The sequence below is a fragment of the Herpailurus yagouaroundi genome, unplaced genomic scaffold, assembly GCF_014898765.1.
Source record: "Herpailurus yagouaroundi ecotype Mexico unplaced genomic scaffold, PumYag 222, whole genome shotgun sequence".
NCBI lineage: Eukaryota > Metazoa > Chordata > Mammalia > Carnivora > Felidae > Herpailurus > Herpailurus yagouaroundi.
Genome location: NW_024412453.1, coordinates 10,119,298 through 10,131,569, shown reverse-complemented (window position 1 = coordinate 10,131,569; position 12,272 = coordinate 10,119,298). Strand labels below are relative to the sequence as shown.

The following is a 12,272-nucleotide window of genomic DNA, read 5'->3' as shown; positions in this document are numbered from 1 at the left end:
GGGCTCTGTGCTGACAGCTCAGAGCCTGGAGCCTGCTGCGGATTCTGTGACTCCCTCTCTCTCTGCTCTTCTCCCACTAGTGCTGTCTCAAAAATAAACAAACATTAAAAAAGCTAAAAACAAAACACTAAGGGGCTGCAGGGATCACCAATGCACATCCTCACATGGACAATCAGGCAACTTTCTACTGCAAGGCACTCCAGCCTGACTCAGTCCCCCAACACACACCCCGTCACCAATCCTCGGTGTATCTCTTTCTGTCTCGCTCAAGACATACTCATGCATTCTAGCTGCTGGCACCTGCTGGGTGTTAGGACTTTAATACTTTTCCAAACTATGTTTGAAATTCGAAAACCATGCTTCATTAAACTTCCTGCCCAACATCCATCCCACACAGATGAAACTGCTTTATGGTCCATGATTCCTTGACTGTGCAGCACTTTATTTCTTAGAAGGAAAGAAGCTCATGACAACAGTCAGCACAACAGGATGAGTCACGCTCTGTTTTTAGTACATGATGTGACAGGACCCTACTACCCCAGGAAGTATTCCAGCAAAAATTCCTTGAGATAAAGAGGAAACAACAAGGAAATGATTAGGTATCTATGAGAAATAAAAAGAGAAATAAAAAGTATGGCAGTGGCTGCCATGAACAGTAAAACTGAGGGCAGGAAATTAAAACAGGAGACACCACATACATGAATTAAGGACCTCGTTAGAGTAACCTGCAAATGCTTTTTCCCTAAAAAGATACCATCAGAGTCGTGTGACTAGGTCCCTGAGGACCCTTTTGAAAACGAAAGAGAATCTTTTTTTTTAAAAAAGGGGTCAGAACATCTCGTTTATCAGGCTTTTAAAGGCCAAGAGTTCATTTCCCTTTTAGCAAAACATCCGCACCCAACATTTACTAATTGCCAAGTTAGGCCGTTCGTCCTCCTTGCTTAGGTCCCGTCCCCGCCTGCCGGGCTTTCAGGGAAGTTGCTGTCATCACTGGACTTGGAGTCTGCCTGCACGATGTGAAGAGATCAAGGGGAGAGCCCCGTGGCAGACGTTCACGGAAGTCTGCACACGTGGGGAGAAGGCTCCTTGAATCCCATGAACGGGGTACAGTGAGGAGTCGTCTCCATTTCCAGCTTGCACAGGAGGGACAAGCCGGGCATCAGGAGAACTCGATGGAAAATGACGCACACGAAAGCCTGGGTCAGCCAGGGCCTGACTCCCGGGGGGCTCAAGAGATGAGCTGCTGTCTGGCCCAGGTGAACGCGGCTCTTTGCCATCCATCTCGGCATCCACTGGAGGCTCATAAGACCCAGAAGGCAAACGAGTTCTGACGGCCACATGCACGCTCGTGAAAACACTGTGGGAGGGGTGAAGTTCTTACCAAAAACCACCTCCGACCTCGTGACACGAAAGCCCTTTTACCCCGGGTCCCTGATGGCGCATTTTTTTTTTCTTTTTTTTTCCCCTCAATAGAACATTTTTTTAACAATACATTTTATTCAAAATAGTTTAGTAACAGCTAATGATTTGCATTTCATTTCTGTGAAGCACCTTAAACCCTTTTCATTTTCAAAAGAATCCCATCTGCCCAAATATGGAGTAAAGATCGAAAATAGTGAAAAAACTTACCTGCTGCAGGGGAAAAATAAGATAGTAGGGAGACGGTCAACCATGAATTCCCAAGGAAGGTCATTCTGAGATACATCAATCCTGACAAAGGCAGAGGGAAAGATGAGAATAAGTAAAAGATCAGCCCAAGACACTCCGACCTCGAAGAACTTTCTCCAATAAATGAAGATCCTGGAGCACATTCCGTGGCCATACTGGTCAGGCCCTCTGAGTAAACGTACTACTACTCCAGGTTGGGTGCAGCTCAGGGGACAAGAACCGATGCTTCCAGAACATGCAACTTTCTCCACTTTAACTTACGGAGCAGAAGGGACATGTCCTGAGAGTAAAAATGAACTTTCAAAAGAAAAACACCTCACTGACACCTCAGGAGCAGTCCACGCTCCCCTCACGGGGTCTGGGCAAGCAGTGAAATCCCTGGACTGGCTCTGGAAAAAGGAAATCATTGTGCAAAATACATCAAGCCTCTGAAGATGTAAGAAAACTGGAGAGTAAAGGTGATCTCTATTTTATATTTTGTAACTCCGGACGGAGGCCACAAAACACGCATTTTCTTAGCAGATTTTAAGTTAATTTTCTGATCCGGAAAATGCCATGTGTGCTGAATTACCCAACCTGGGGTTTATTACTGGTGAAGCAGGTAGTGGCCCCTCCTGCAGCCGGCACTCAGCTCCCCCCCAACCTCAGCTGGCAGGCACTGCTCAGATGGAACGAAAAACACAAACAAACAAACAAACAAACAAACAAAGAAACAGTAGTCCTCGAAGAAGGCAGCAGACCTTGGAGGGCCATTCGGACAGGCGGTTCGGACATCAATCATCACAAATAATGCATACAAAAGTGGGGACTTTCTGAATCATTAACTTGATAGTAGTTCTCCGAGAATCATGGCCATTGGGCGTCAACCGGCGCCATGCATTCGCCCAAAAGGGTGACCACTTTAGAATGGTTTTAAACAACTCAACGGCACTCCCGTCTCTGCCTGGGCAAGCCTACCTGAAACGTCAGAGTTCCGTTTTTTAAACAAGTGGTAGGGCACGCCCTAGCCTATCATCAAATACCGTTTTTCCTCCCGATTTTCACTCCAAAATCATGTAAAATTGAAAGAAAAACACTGTTGTAAATATCACTCAGAATTCCACTGGGCCAATCGGGCCTTCTTTCTGGGATTCGCATTCAGGCTTGGTGTATATACCCACATGTTGTTAAGAGCAGTATTCATATATTTCAAATGCAATTCTTTTCAATAATTCTACGAAAAGCATTGTTCTAATAAATGGGCAAAAATCCCATCAAACGCCCAACTGTAATTTACTTAGATGTGCTTCTACCATTAGATACAAATAATGCTACAGGGAGTGACTAGCTCATGCTTCTCTGCCAGTCCTAGTTCCTTAATTCCCCAAAGTAAAATTAACTGGGTCAAAAATGTTATAACAATTTTTGTGCTTTCTTACAAATGTTGCTAAAATGCCTTCCAAAAAGGTGACGCCAATTCACTTCTGCTATTAGCTCCATCTCTCTGTGCCAATTTCACTCCATTTTATTAACACAAGATTCTGTCACGTCAAAGCATCTGTTAATAAGTGTAAATGATACTTTGTTATTGTTTTCATTTACATTTATCAGGCTGTAACTTCCACACTTGCTTACTTATACTCTCCTCCTCCGGCCGTGAAAAAGCCTATTCGTGTCTTTTCTTCACACAGGAGTCCCTCTCGGCTGTTTCTCCCCGGACCCCCAATTTGTCACTGCGGTAAAATACACACACAACGTGCCATCCGAACCACTCCTGAGCACACAGTCTGGTCGTGCAAAGTGCATTCATAATGCCGTGCAGCCGTCCCCACCACCCAACTGCAGAAGCGTTCTGTCATCCTGAAAAACTGGGGAATCTCTACCTGCTGCACAGCCCCCACCCCCGCTCCCCCGGGCACCCACCATCTCTTCTCTGTCTCTGCGAATGTGACTGCCCTGGGTGCCCTGCATATGTGCGATCGCAAAGGATGTGTCCTTTCGTATCTCCGTATCTCACTTTGCACGGACGCCCTCAAGGTCTGTCCACCTCGTAACGAGTTTCAGAATGTGCTTCCTTTTTAAGGCCGAGTAACATTCCACTGTGTGGACTGACCGCATTTTCTTCTCAGCAGCTCCTTAAACCTTTGTCATTTCTCAGGGTCTAGAGTAGGAGCGCCTGACCGGGAAGCCTGGGCCCTCACTTACAGTCTGTGCGACTCTGGGAAAATTACCGCATCTCTCTGTGCCTCGGTCTCCTCCTCGGTAAAAAGAGAGTGACAGCCACGCCTGCTTCACCGAGTGCGGCGACAATTAGGTCAGAGGATACGTACAAAGAAAACTCTCACGGTGCAGTTTGGCTCTATGCTGCTCAGAGCAGACCCAGCGGGTGAAACAGAGATGCTGTAAAATATACCTATTTTTCTTTCTTTCTTAAGCCTATTTTCCTGATGTCTTTCACTGCACACTTTTCTAGTGCAATCTGTCCATCTTTCTTTCATTATTTTTTTTTAACTGCTTCACTTTGGGAAGTTTCCATCTCTCAAACTAGCAAACTCAATATTCTATGTTCTGTTGTTTTTCCTATGATTTAATCTTTGTACTGAATTCTAATCTGTCTGGAAGGCTGAAATCTAAACACCACCTGCCCCCCCGCCCCCCCGCCCCCCCGGCCCAACAGCTTAGTACCTATCCAAACAGTCTTCATTTCAGACTTGTCTCTACAAAACGGTGATTTAAAAACGGTTTTGCTGACTACGGAGCCCACATCCGGTACCCACGGAATCACAAAACCAGAACACAAAGGTACCAACCAGTGTTTCTTCCTAATGTGAGGAGTGAGGAGGGAGGCCAGACCTGGTGGAGGGATGTGCTCTGGGTCCCGGGGCTGGCGGGCGGCACGTCAGGACCGCCCCCTTTCACCGGGCCGAGGCCACCGTGCCACGGAGCTCCGTGGGCACCCTTCCCATGGGGTTCCGGGGAGCCGGCCGCTGGCAGGGAGGGGTCAGCGCCGCCCCCACACTCGCCCTCCCGGGAATTCGGTCGGGGCTACACATACTTGGCACCACGGAAGCAACACTCAGAACTCACTGGGAGCATGCGGGTTTCGAGGAGGTTCTGCTCTGGCTTCAAGCTGACAATCAAACTGCACCCAGTCTCACCCAAGGTTTATGAAAAGCGGGCAGGCCCTCGCCAGCCACACGGCTACGCTGAGAGAGCGAAGACGGGCAGAAGGGGCTTCCTTACCGGGCCACGGTGAGAGCGTCCGCCGGCAGGAGGCGAGCTAGCTGGATGAAGACGTGATTGAGGGATGGACAGAAGCCGCACCACTGTGCGTAATAGAGCAGCAACACATCCTGGGGGAAGGGAAGACGGTGGTTATAAAGGGCGCACGCGTGTCCCGACCGCGCTCGGAACCCAGCGGGCATTCAGGAGCTGCTGCTTACTGCTCCCCTGCCAGGGAATATCTCCAGCTTCACATCGTTCCAATTCTGTGCTTTCTTAAGGACTTTCTGCGGTGAGAGAAGCGTCGGGTAACGCGTATGTCGCGCAGGGAGACCGTCCCGCGACTGACCTGGGCCTTATCAAAACCCAGCCTTCGCCCCGACGCCCGCAGCTTCGGCAGCTACCTCACCAGGGGGAGGTGGCTGGATTTGTGCCCCTCCGACTCCGTACCTGTTTTTGAAGGACCACTTCCCAAAAGGTATCAGTTGTCACTTCAGTGATTAAATGTTGAGGAGGGAACTGGGCAGAATCACTTCCAATAAGGTGCCTTTTCAAGGGACTGTAGAGAACGCTGAAGTTTTGAATAAAAGACTCTAAAAATAAAGAGAAAATGAGATCAGCTCTTGGCGAAGTACAGGGGGAGTAGCTGGCCTACTTTACACTCTGCATGTAAAAGCTGGGATGGCTTCACAGGCTGGCACTCTGAATACCTCGCCCACAGGGAGCGCCCTGAACGAGGCTGCCCGGGGCGGGGGTGGGGCGGGCACCAGGTTCAGCTCTGAGTGCGACCTCGGCAGACAGTAATCTAGCTACCAAAACACCACGCGGAGTCACAGGCTCTAGGATTTACAGGCCAGGAGTTCTCTTTTTTCCTAATGGGGCTGGTCCCCAAACAGACACCCGATCGACATGCCACCACCCCGAAGAGACTTCAACCTACAACGCTCAGACCTTTAGACAGCACTACAGATGCGGCTAACTCCACAAGGTACTGGAAGGTGACAGGCGTTTAATACTTGAGGCGGGGAGCTGTGGTTTTTGCTTCCTTTGTTCAAGTCCTTCAAGTTTCTTTCTTGAAAGTGTAGGAAAAATAAACTCAATTATATTTCGTGGAAAATCCCATAAGGCTCACAAATAATCCAAAAACCTAACTCGAACCAACAGCTTTCCCCTCCCACTGCCTTCAGACTCCTTGGCACCTGTCTAGAGCAGCACTGATCGGCGGGTCCCTTCTTTCTCTCTCTCCTCTCGCCATTTTGAGGTCCTAACGAATAGTGAGTGACACTTTCCACAGAGGGAGGAGGAAGTGAAGGATGTCCTGTGCATACTAAAGAGAACTCATTCTCTGCATCTGAATAACTTACTTGGCTAGGTTTCTGAAACATAAAACCAAAAATTATCTCCTAATGTGAATGAAGCCTCAATTCTGAAACTGCCCCAGAGACAGCCGACTTAACAGTCAACTCTCCAAACCAGCGAGACACAGGTACTTTTTCACAAGGACCCTTACAAATGTTGTCACCAACTCCAGGACAAAGAGCTGAGCTACATGTACATTTCAGAGCAGATACAGAAGAGGAAAAGAAACTACGGGGCGCCCGGGTGGCTCAGTCGGTCAAGCGTCTGCCTTCGGCTCAGGTCATGATCTCATGGTTCGCGGGTTCAAGCCCCACAGAGGGCTCTCTGCTGTGCGTGCAGAGCCCGCTTCAGATCTTCTGTCCCCCTTTCTCCCTGCCCCTCCCCTGCTTGTGCACTCTATCTCTGAAAGGAAGAAAGGAAGGAGGGAGGGAGGGAGGGAGGGAGGGAGGGAGGGAGGGAGGGGAGAGGAAAATAAATCTGAAGAAGGCTTCTTTCAGATTACCCTCAAGTTCAAATTGAACACATTATGAGCTCATTGAATGCTTGTGTATTACTGAACATAATTCGGGAAAGTCCAATAAACACTTCAAAAATACAGGGTTGTTTCACTTTAGAAAAACTCAGAACACCAAAACGTAACTTTAGAAAACACCAATCAGGAGTAATTTACAGTAACGATAGAGAATGCAATTCATAAAGCGATAGATCACAGGTTCCTTTAAGCACTCGGGAGCTTCATGTTTATAATGGAGACCTTGACACAGGACAAGAATCAACATTTACATGAGCCTTTCCAAAGGTGGCCATTGTAAAAAACAAGCTCCGCCTGGGCTTAAAAGAAGACAGCTAAAAGGACTGTTATTTAGGGGGCTTGGAGTTTCCTTTTGCTTTCATACCCTCTAAAACTTGGATAAGAAAGGTTTCCCTCTCTACCAAATTGCTCCTGCCTCCATCTGGCAAACGCTGGCTTCCCCCACATTTCCAGTGAGGCTGAACTAACACGGCTTTTGAATTCTCACTTCCTCGTGTGGACATCAAGGATGTCAGCAGAGCCCCGGGAACAGGACAGCTGGTGTTCCTTACAGCCGCTGCCACCGCCGAGCCCCGAGGTCGAGCTCCCGGACGCTTTCCCAGAATGGGCCTTACCCACCCCACCCCCAAAAGTGGTTTCTGCTGGTCTGCAATGTGACACGTGTTTGTGACAGTCTAGGCACCCAAGGTCACAGCAGCATTTCTCAAGGAGGTACAAACAGCGGCAGAACAAATTAGGTCTGGCGGCCTGGAAATTTCTACATCCAAACCTGTGGGCCAAAAGGGAGGACAGGCTGCTGTGCGGGTTCAGTGCCTTCTGTCTCAGCTCCTCTAGAAGGGACCCCGCTGTCAGGGCTCAAATTCCTCAGCCCCCAGGATGCTCCCACCCCATGCAGCTCACTCCACCTCCAAACAGGACAGGGACCGCCAATTTGCAACGCGGACTTCTACCCACCCCCCAAGGGGCTGCATGAGAAACTTAGCCGCAATTTGCAGTCAGGAAGTTTCCGGTCCACTTAACAGACAAAAACAGCTTCTCTTAAAACTATGACCAAGTGCAGTCTAGAGAATTCAAATGAGCTAAAGAGCTGACATCACCCATGACCAAGGGTACTGCCATCCCCGGAGGAAAGTTCCCAGTGTGAGGTTAAGGGATCCTTTTTACGCCTGGGGAAGGGAGGCGCCCACGGTACCTAGGGTGAATTTCCTAAGAGCTTCTTTTGGATCCAGGACGTAGTGAGACTCTTCTCTCACATCGACAATCGTGGCAAATTCCTTCACCCGGGTGGCGCTCGGAGCCCCCAGCCTCTCTGCGTACAACCAAAATAAATTCGAATCCAAAAGGTAGATGTTCAGGGTCTTGTTGGTTCTGCAGCTCAGGCCTGTGAAGTTCGTGCTGCTCACGTCCACCTCAGGAAAGAGATAGCGGTTCTCCTCAATGTGAGGAAGGGAGCCCGGGGTCTCGACATGGCATTTCTCCTCCAGGGAAGAAAACGCAACGGCCGGGGTTTCAAAGACACCTTGCACAGAATCCACGAAGCCCGTCGCGGCCCTGTTTATGGTCCTGCAACATGCAGTGTAGTAGCTGAAAGGGCTGTAGGAGCTCAGGAAGTTGCTGCACTCCACGCTGTGGGACACCACGTGATAAAAGGTCTGTTCCTTGAGGTAGAAAGAATCCAGAGCCGCCGCCATCTCAAAAAAGCTGCACTGCGGCACGCCGGCCGAGCTGGGCCTGAGGCCCGCCGTGGTCTGGTTGACGCACAGCTCACAGACGTTGTGGGTCCTGGAGACGGGGCGCCACTGGGGCAGCACCACGGTGTTGCAGCAGGGGGACGCCGCTATCGGCGACGGGTCCGGCAGCTGGGCGGGGGGCTCGGGCGCCAGAGACCGGAACAGCGGGGCGTCTGCTCGCCGCAGGTGCTGAAGGAGCCGCTCGACCACCTGGTCCCCGTGACAGTTGTTGTACTCCAAGGCCACTTCGGTGATCTGAAACACAGGGCGGAGCTCGTGAGAGGCACAGCGAGGGCCGAGGGGGCGACCCCGCAGCCGTCAGGCCTGGAAAGCATCGGAGTGTGAGTCACAAGGAGCCCCGGCCGGACGCGTCGCCCCAAACAGGAAGCTGCCACACCAAAAGCCTGAATCAAGAGGCTCGGGGTCTCTTTCAGAACACGCGCCTCTATCGACAGGGAACCACCCGTGCAGAGAAGGGGCCGGAGAGGCAGACGTCTCCGTCCAGCACAGGACCAGAGTGAAGCTCGCCCCTTGACGTGCGTCCGGGCCGTCGAGGGACCAGCAACAGGTTTTAAATCTCAACGCCCAGGGGAGCGCCTTTTCCTTCACACCTCTGCCCCTCTCCATACAAACGATGTCTTCCTTCTTCACCTCCACTAAGTCTAAAAACTTCCCAAACACCTGAGTAGATCAAAGTATTTCACGGCATAGGGGTTTCCAAATAAACCCACACCTCACAGGAGGCTCCGAATTCAACCTGCTCCAAACCATTCACCAGGTTTGGATCAAATTTGAATTTGGATCAAATTTGCCAGTTAGTTAAAAGGTGTAAAGTCACTCAGGACTTTGTTTCATTAAGGTAGGGGTGTGTGTGTGTGTGTGTGTGTGTGTGTGTGTGTGTGTGTGTACACACGGACGTGTGTAGAACTATTTAATGAGTGCTTTTCCAATTTCAAAAAAATCTACAAATTTTATATATGGTATTTACAGACAATGTTAACTCAAGACATAGGCATTCATACAGAAAAATACCCTGAATAATTCTTGGGCATAAAAAAAAGATCATTTCAGATGATAAACCAGTGTTTCACTTTCTTCCCCATACAAAAACCTCTCAACCCTTTCTGGATAAGGCTCTGAGAGCACATGGGACTAACCAAGTCAAGCCTACATGATCCATAAAGGGCCCAGTGACCCGCCGGCCCCATCTGAGGACTGCTTTGCACTCAAAGACACAACAGATCACTACTCCTAGCCATGCCCCCAGCCCCCAGAAAAACCCCACAAAAATTCAAGTATTTACAAAGTCCACGTAGGAGCATACTACGGGCAAGATTCCCGAAAACGCATTTTTCCTCCTCTCTTTTCACGACATTGCTCATAAGCAAAGCAGCCACGTAAAGGATGCTTTTACATTATTTATTATTTCATTAAAAAAATATTTTTTGACACTTACTCATTTTTGAGAGAAAGAGACAGAGTGCAAGTCGGGGAGGGGCAGAGGGAGGGAAGACAGAGAATCCAAAGCAGGCTCCAGGCACTGAGCTGTCAGCGCCAGAGGCTGATGCGGGGCTCAAACCCACGAACCTCGAGATCATGACCTGAGCCAAAGTCAGAGCCGCCAGGTGCCCCGACTTCTTCCAACTGAAGAAAATATCTTGGGGGCACCTGGGTGGCTCAGTCAGTTGAGTGTGTGACTTTGGCTCAGGTCATGATCTCACAATTCCTGAGCTCGAGCCCCGTGTTGTGCTCACTGCTGTCAGCTGGGAACCTGCTTGAGACCCTCTGTCCCCCTCTGTCTGCCCCTCCCCTGCTCGCTCTGTCTCTCTCAAAAACAAACAATGAAAATAAAAGAAAGAAAATATTCTGTGTAGAGTAATGCTCTTAAAAAGTGAGGAATTCTTACTTTTCTCCTGTAAACTGAACTGGTTTTTACTCTTCTATTACTTTGACACAACAGGCGGCTTTACACGTGAATCGCTTCATGTCCTATTTAATTTCGCATGAACGAATAAGGAAAATGTGACAAATAACCTGAAATGTCTGTGCTCTAAATGCCTGCCTCCATTTTCTTTAATCAGATGAATGTTCAAGTCCCAATAAGACAACCGTGACTTTGCTTATCGGACTCCCGTGCCGTGAATGCCTCAAAGCAGTGCTGTTCAAGCTGAAAACAAGTCACCGGGTCTTTTGACAAGCACACTGAGATGTCTCAGGACCCCTCTAGGACTCTCTCTAGACACACAAGGGGGTCAGCGGCCTGACGCCGTGTGCGGCCCATGCCGTGTCCTCCGGAGCCGGGAGCGTGTGCGAGCAGCTGCTGGTCCTGGACCGGGCCTCGCAGTGCAACGACCACACGGCCACCCGCCCGTGAACCCCCCGCCACGCCCCCCACCCCAAAGCCCCTACTCTACCGCCCTCGCCGTATGCTGCCTCCCTGCGCTCAACAGCCCGTAAGCTTCCTCAACCGTCTGCCACATCCCATCCCCACCACCGTCCAAGTCGAGCATTTTACATCTTCCCACTTTCCTGGAAAACGCCAATAATGGTAACACACGGTTCTGCTGACACCTCTCCTTGGTCAGTGAGGCTCCGATGGCCACGATTAATCCTGAAGTCCTCAAAGCAGCCCCCAAGGGCCTCTCCCCGTCAGGCTTTAACTCTGTATCTCTCCAGCCAGCCCTTTATGGGGGTCACCACCCGCACTACATCCGAACACTGGACCCGCAGCAACTTCCCTACCTCCACTCACCCAGAAACTCTGTCCCAAATGCCTGCCCCCTCCGAAGCCTCTCCCAGCCTCAGCCCCGCCCAGACCAGCCCCCAGCTTCCTGGGACGGAGCCCTGTCTCCTCCAATTCCCCCCAATCCAAACCTGGGGCTGACCTTCCTGTGCCTTGAATTACAAAGAGCAAGCTCGTGCTGCCCTACGGCACAAGCCTCTGGGACCATGAGAGCAAGGCTGTGTCTTCTCCATCCTTCTCCCCACGGCTCCCTGACATAGTGCTCAATAAACACTTGCTAAATCGATCTAAAACAAAGAGGGAAATGTACTGCACAGAGCACTCTGCTTGGCTAAGGAGTCCATAATACTGCTAGGAGGCCATCTCGTTTTCAACAACCCCTCAGCCATACGCTGATGTTACGGGAATCCACTCACCTTGCGGGGACACTCTGAGCCTTGAGGAAAGGAGCCACAGGCAAACTCTGATAATACAAGGCGGCCTGGCCGCAGATGGAGGAAGTGGGGGAGAGAAGGGAAAAAGGCAGAAAACCAAGTGCCTTCCCACCAAGGGCCAAAATCCAACCACGACCCCCTGAACAGAGGAACTGGGCTCTGGTCACAGACCACCACCCCATCCAGGACCCTGGTTTGCCCAAACCAGAAAAGAATAGAATTCTCCAGAAAGAAATTTTAAAAGCTGAAGCAAAGATCCAAAACCAGAGCTAACGTCTTGGTTAAAAATCCCATCTCTCCTACAAAGAGCCTTAAGGCTCTTATTAGATGCAGTGAAGGCCGAGTAATTTGGGAGAAAGTCTCAGTCCATAAAATATCTGAGCCAGTGAAGGTTTTCTGAAGAATTAAGTCTTATTACATCAAGTCCTCCCTAATCAGAGGAGAAGAAACAAACCAATTTCATTTCTCTCCTCTCTTCCACTAAGCCAGGGTAGCAGCAGGTATAACAATGTTCATAAAGAGGCCCCCAGTTGGGGCGCCTGGGTGGCGCAGTCGGCTAAGCGTCCGACTTCATCCAGGTCACGATCTCGCGGTCCGTGAGTTCG

General features: G+C 50.1%; 1 protein-coding gene across 3 annotated transcripts in view; it reads right to left on the bottom strand.

The window, feature by feature from the left end:
• Nucleotides 1–12,272, bottom strand: part of TXNDC11 (thioredoxin domain containing 11) — a 60,290-nt gene that overhangs the window by 3,623 nt on the left and 44,395 nt on the right. For all 3 annotated transcript variants that reach the window (XM_040459024.1, XM_040459025.1, XM_040459026.1), the window contains 4 exons: nt 7,953–8,745; nt 5,320–5,462; nt 4,891–5,000; nt 1,630–1,710 (listed from right to left, as the gene is read on the bottom strand). In XM_040459024.1, the coding sequence (XP_040314958.1) occupies nt 1,630–1,710; nt 4,891–5,000; nt 5,320–5,462; nt 7,953–8,745 (1,127 nt within the window). The remainder of the gene's footprint in view (nt 1–1,629; nt 1,711–4,890; nt 5,001–5,319; nt 5,463–7,952; nt 8,746–12,272) is intronic.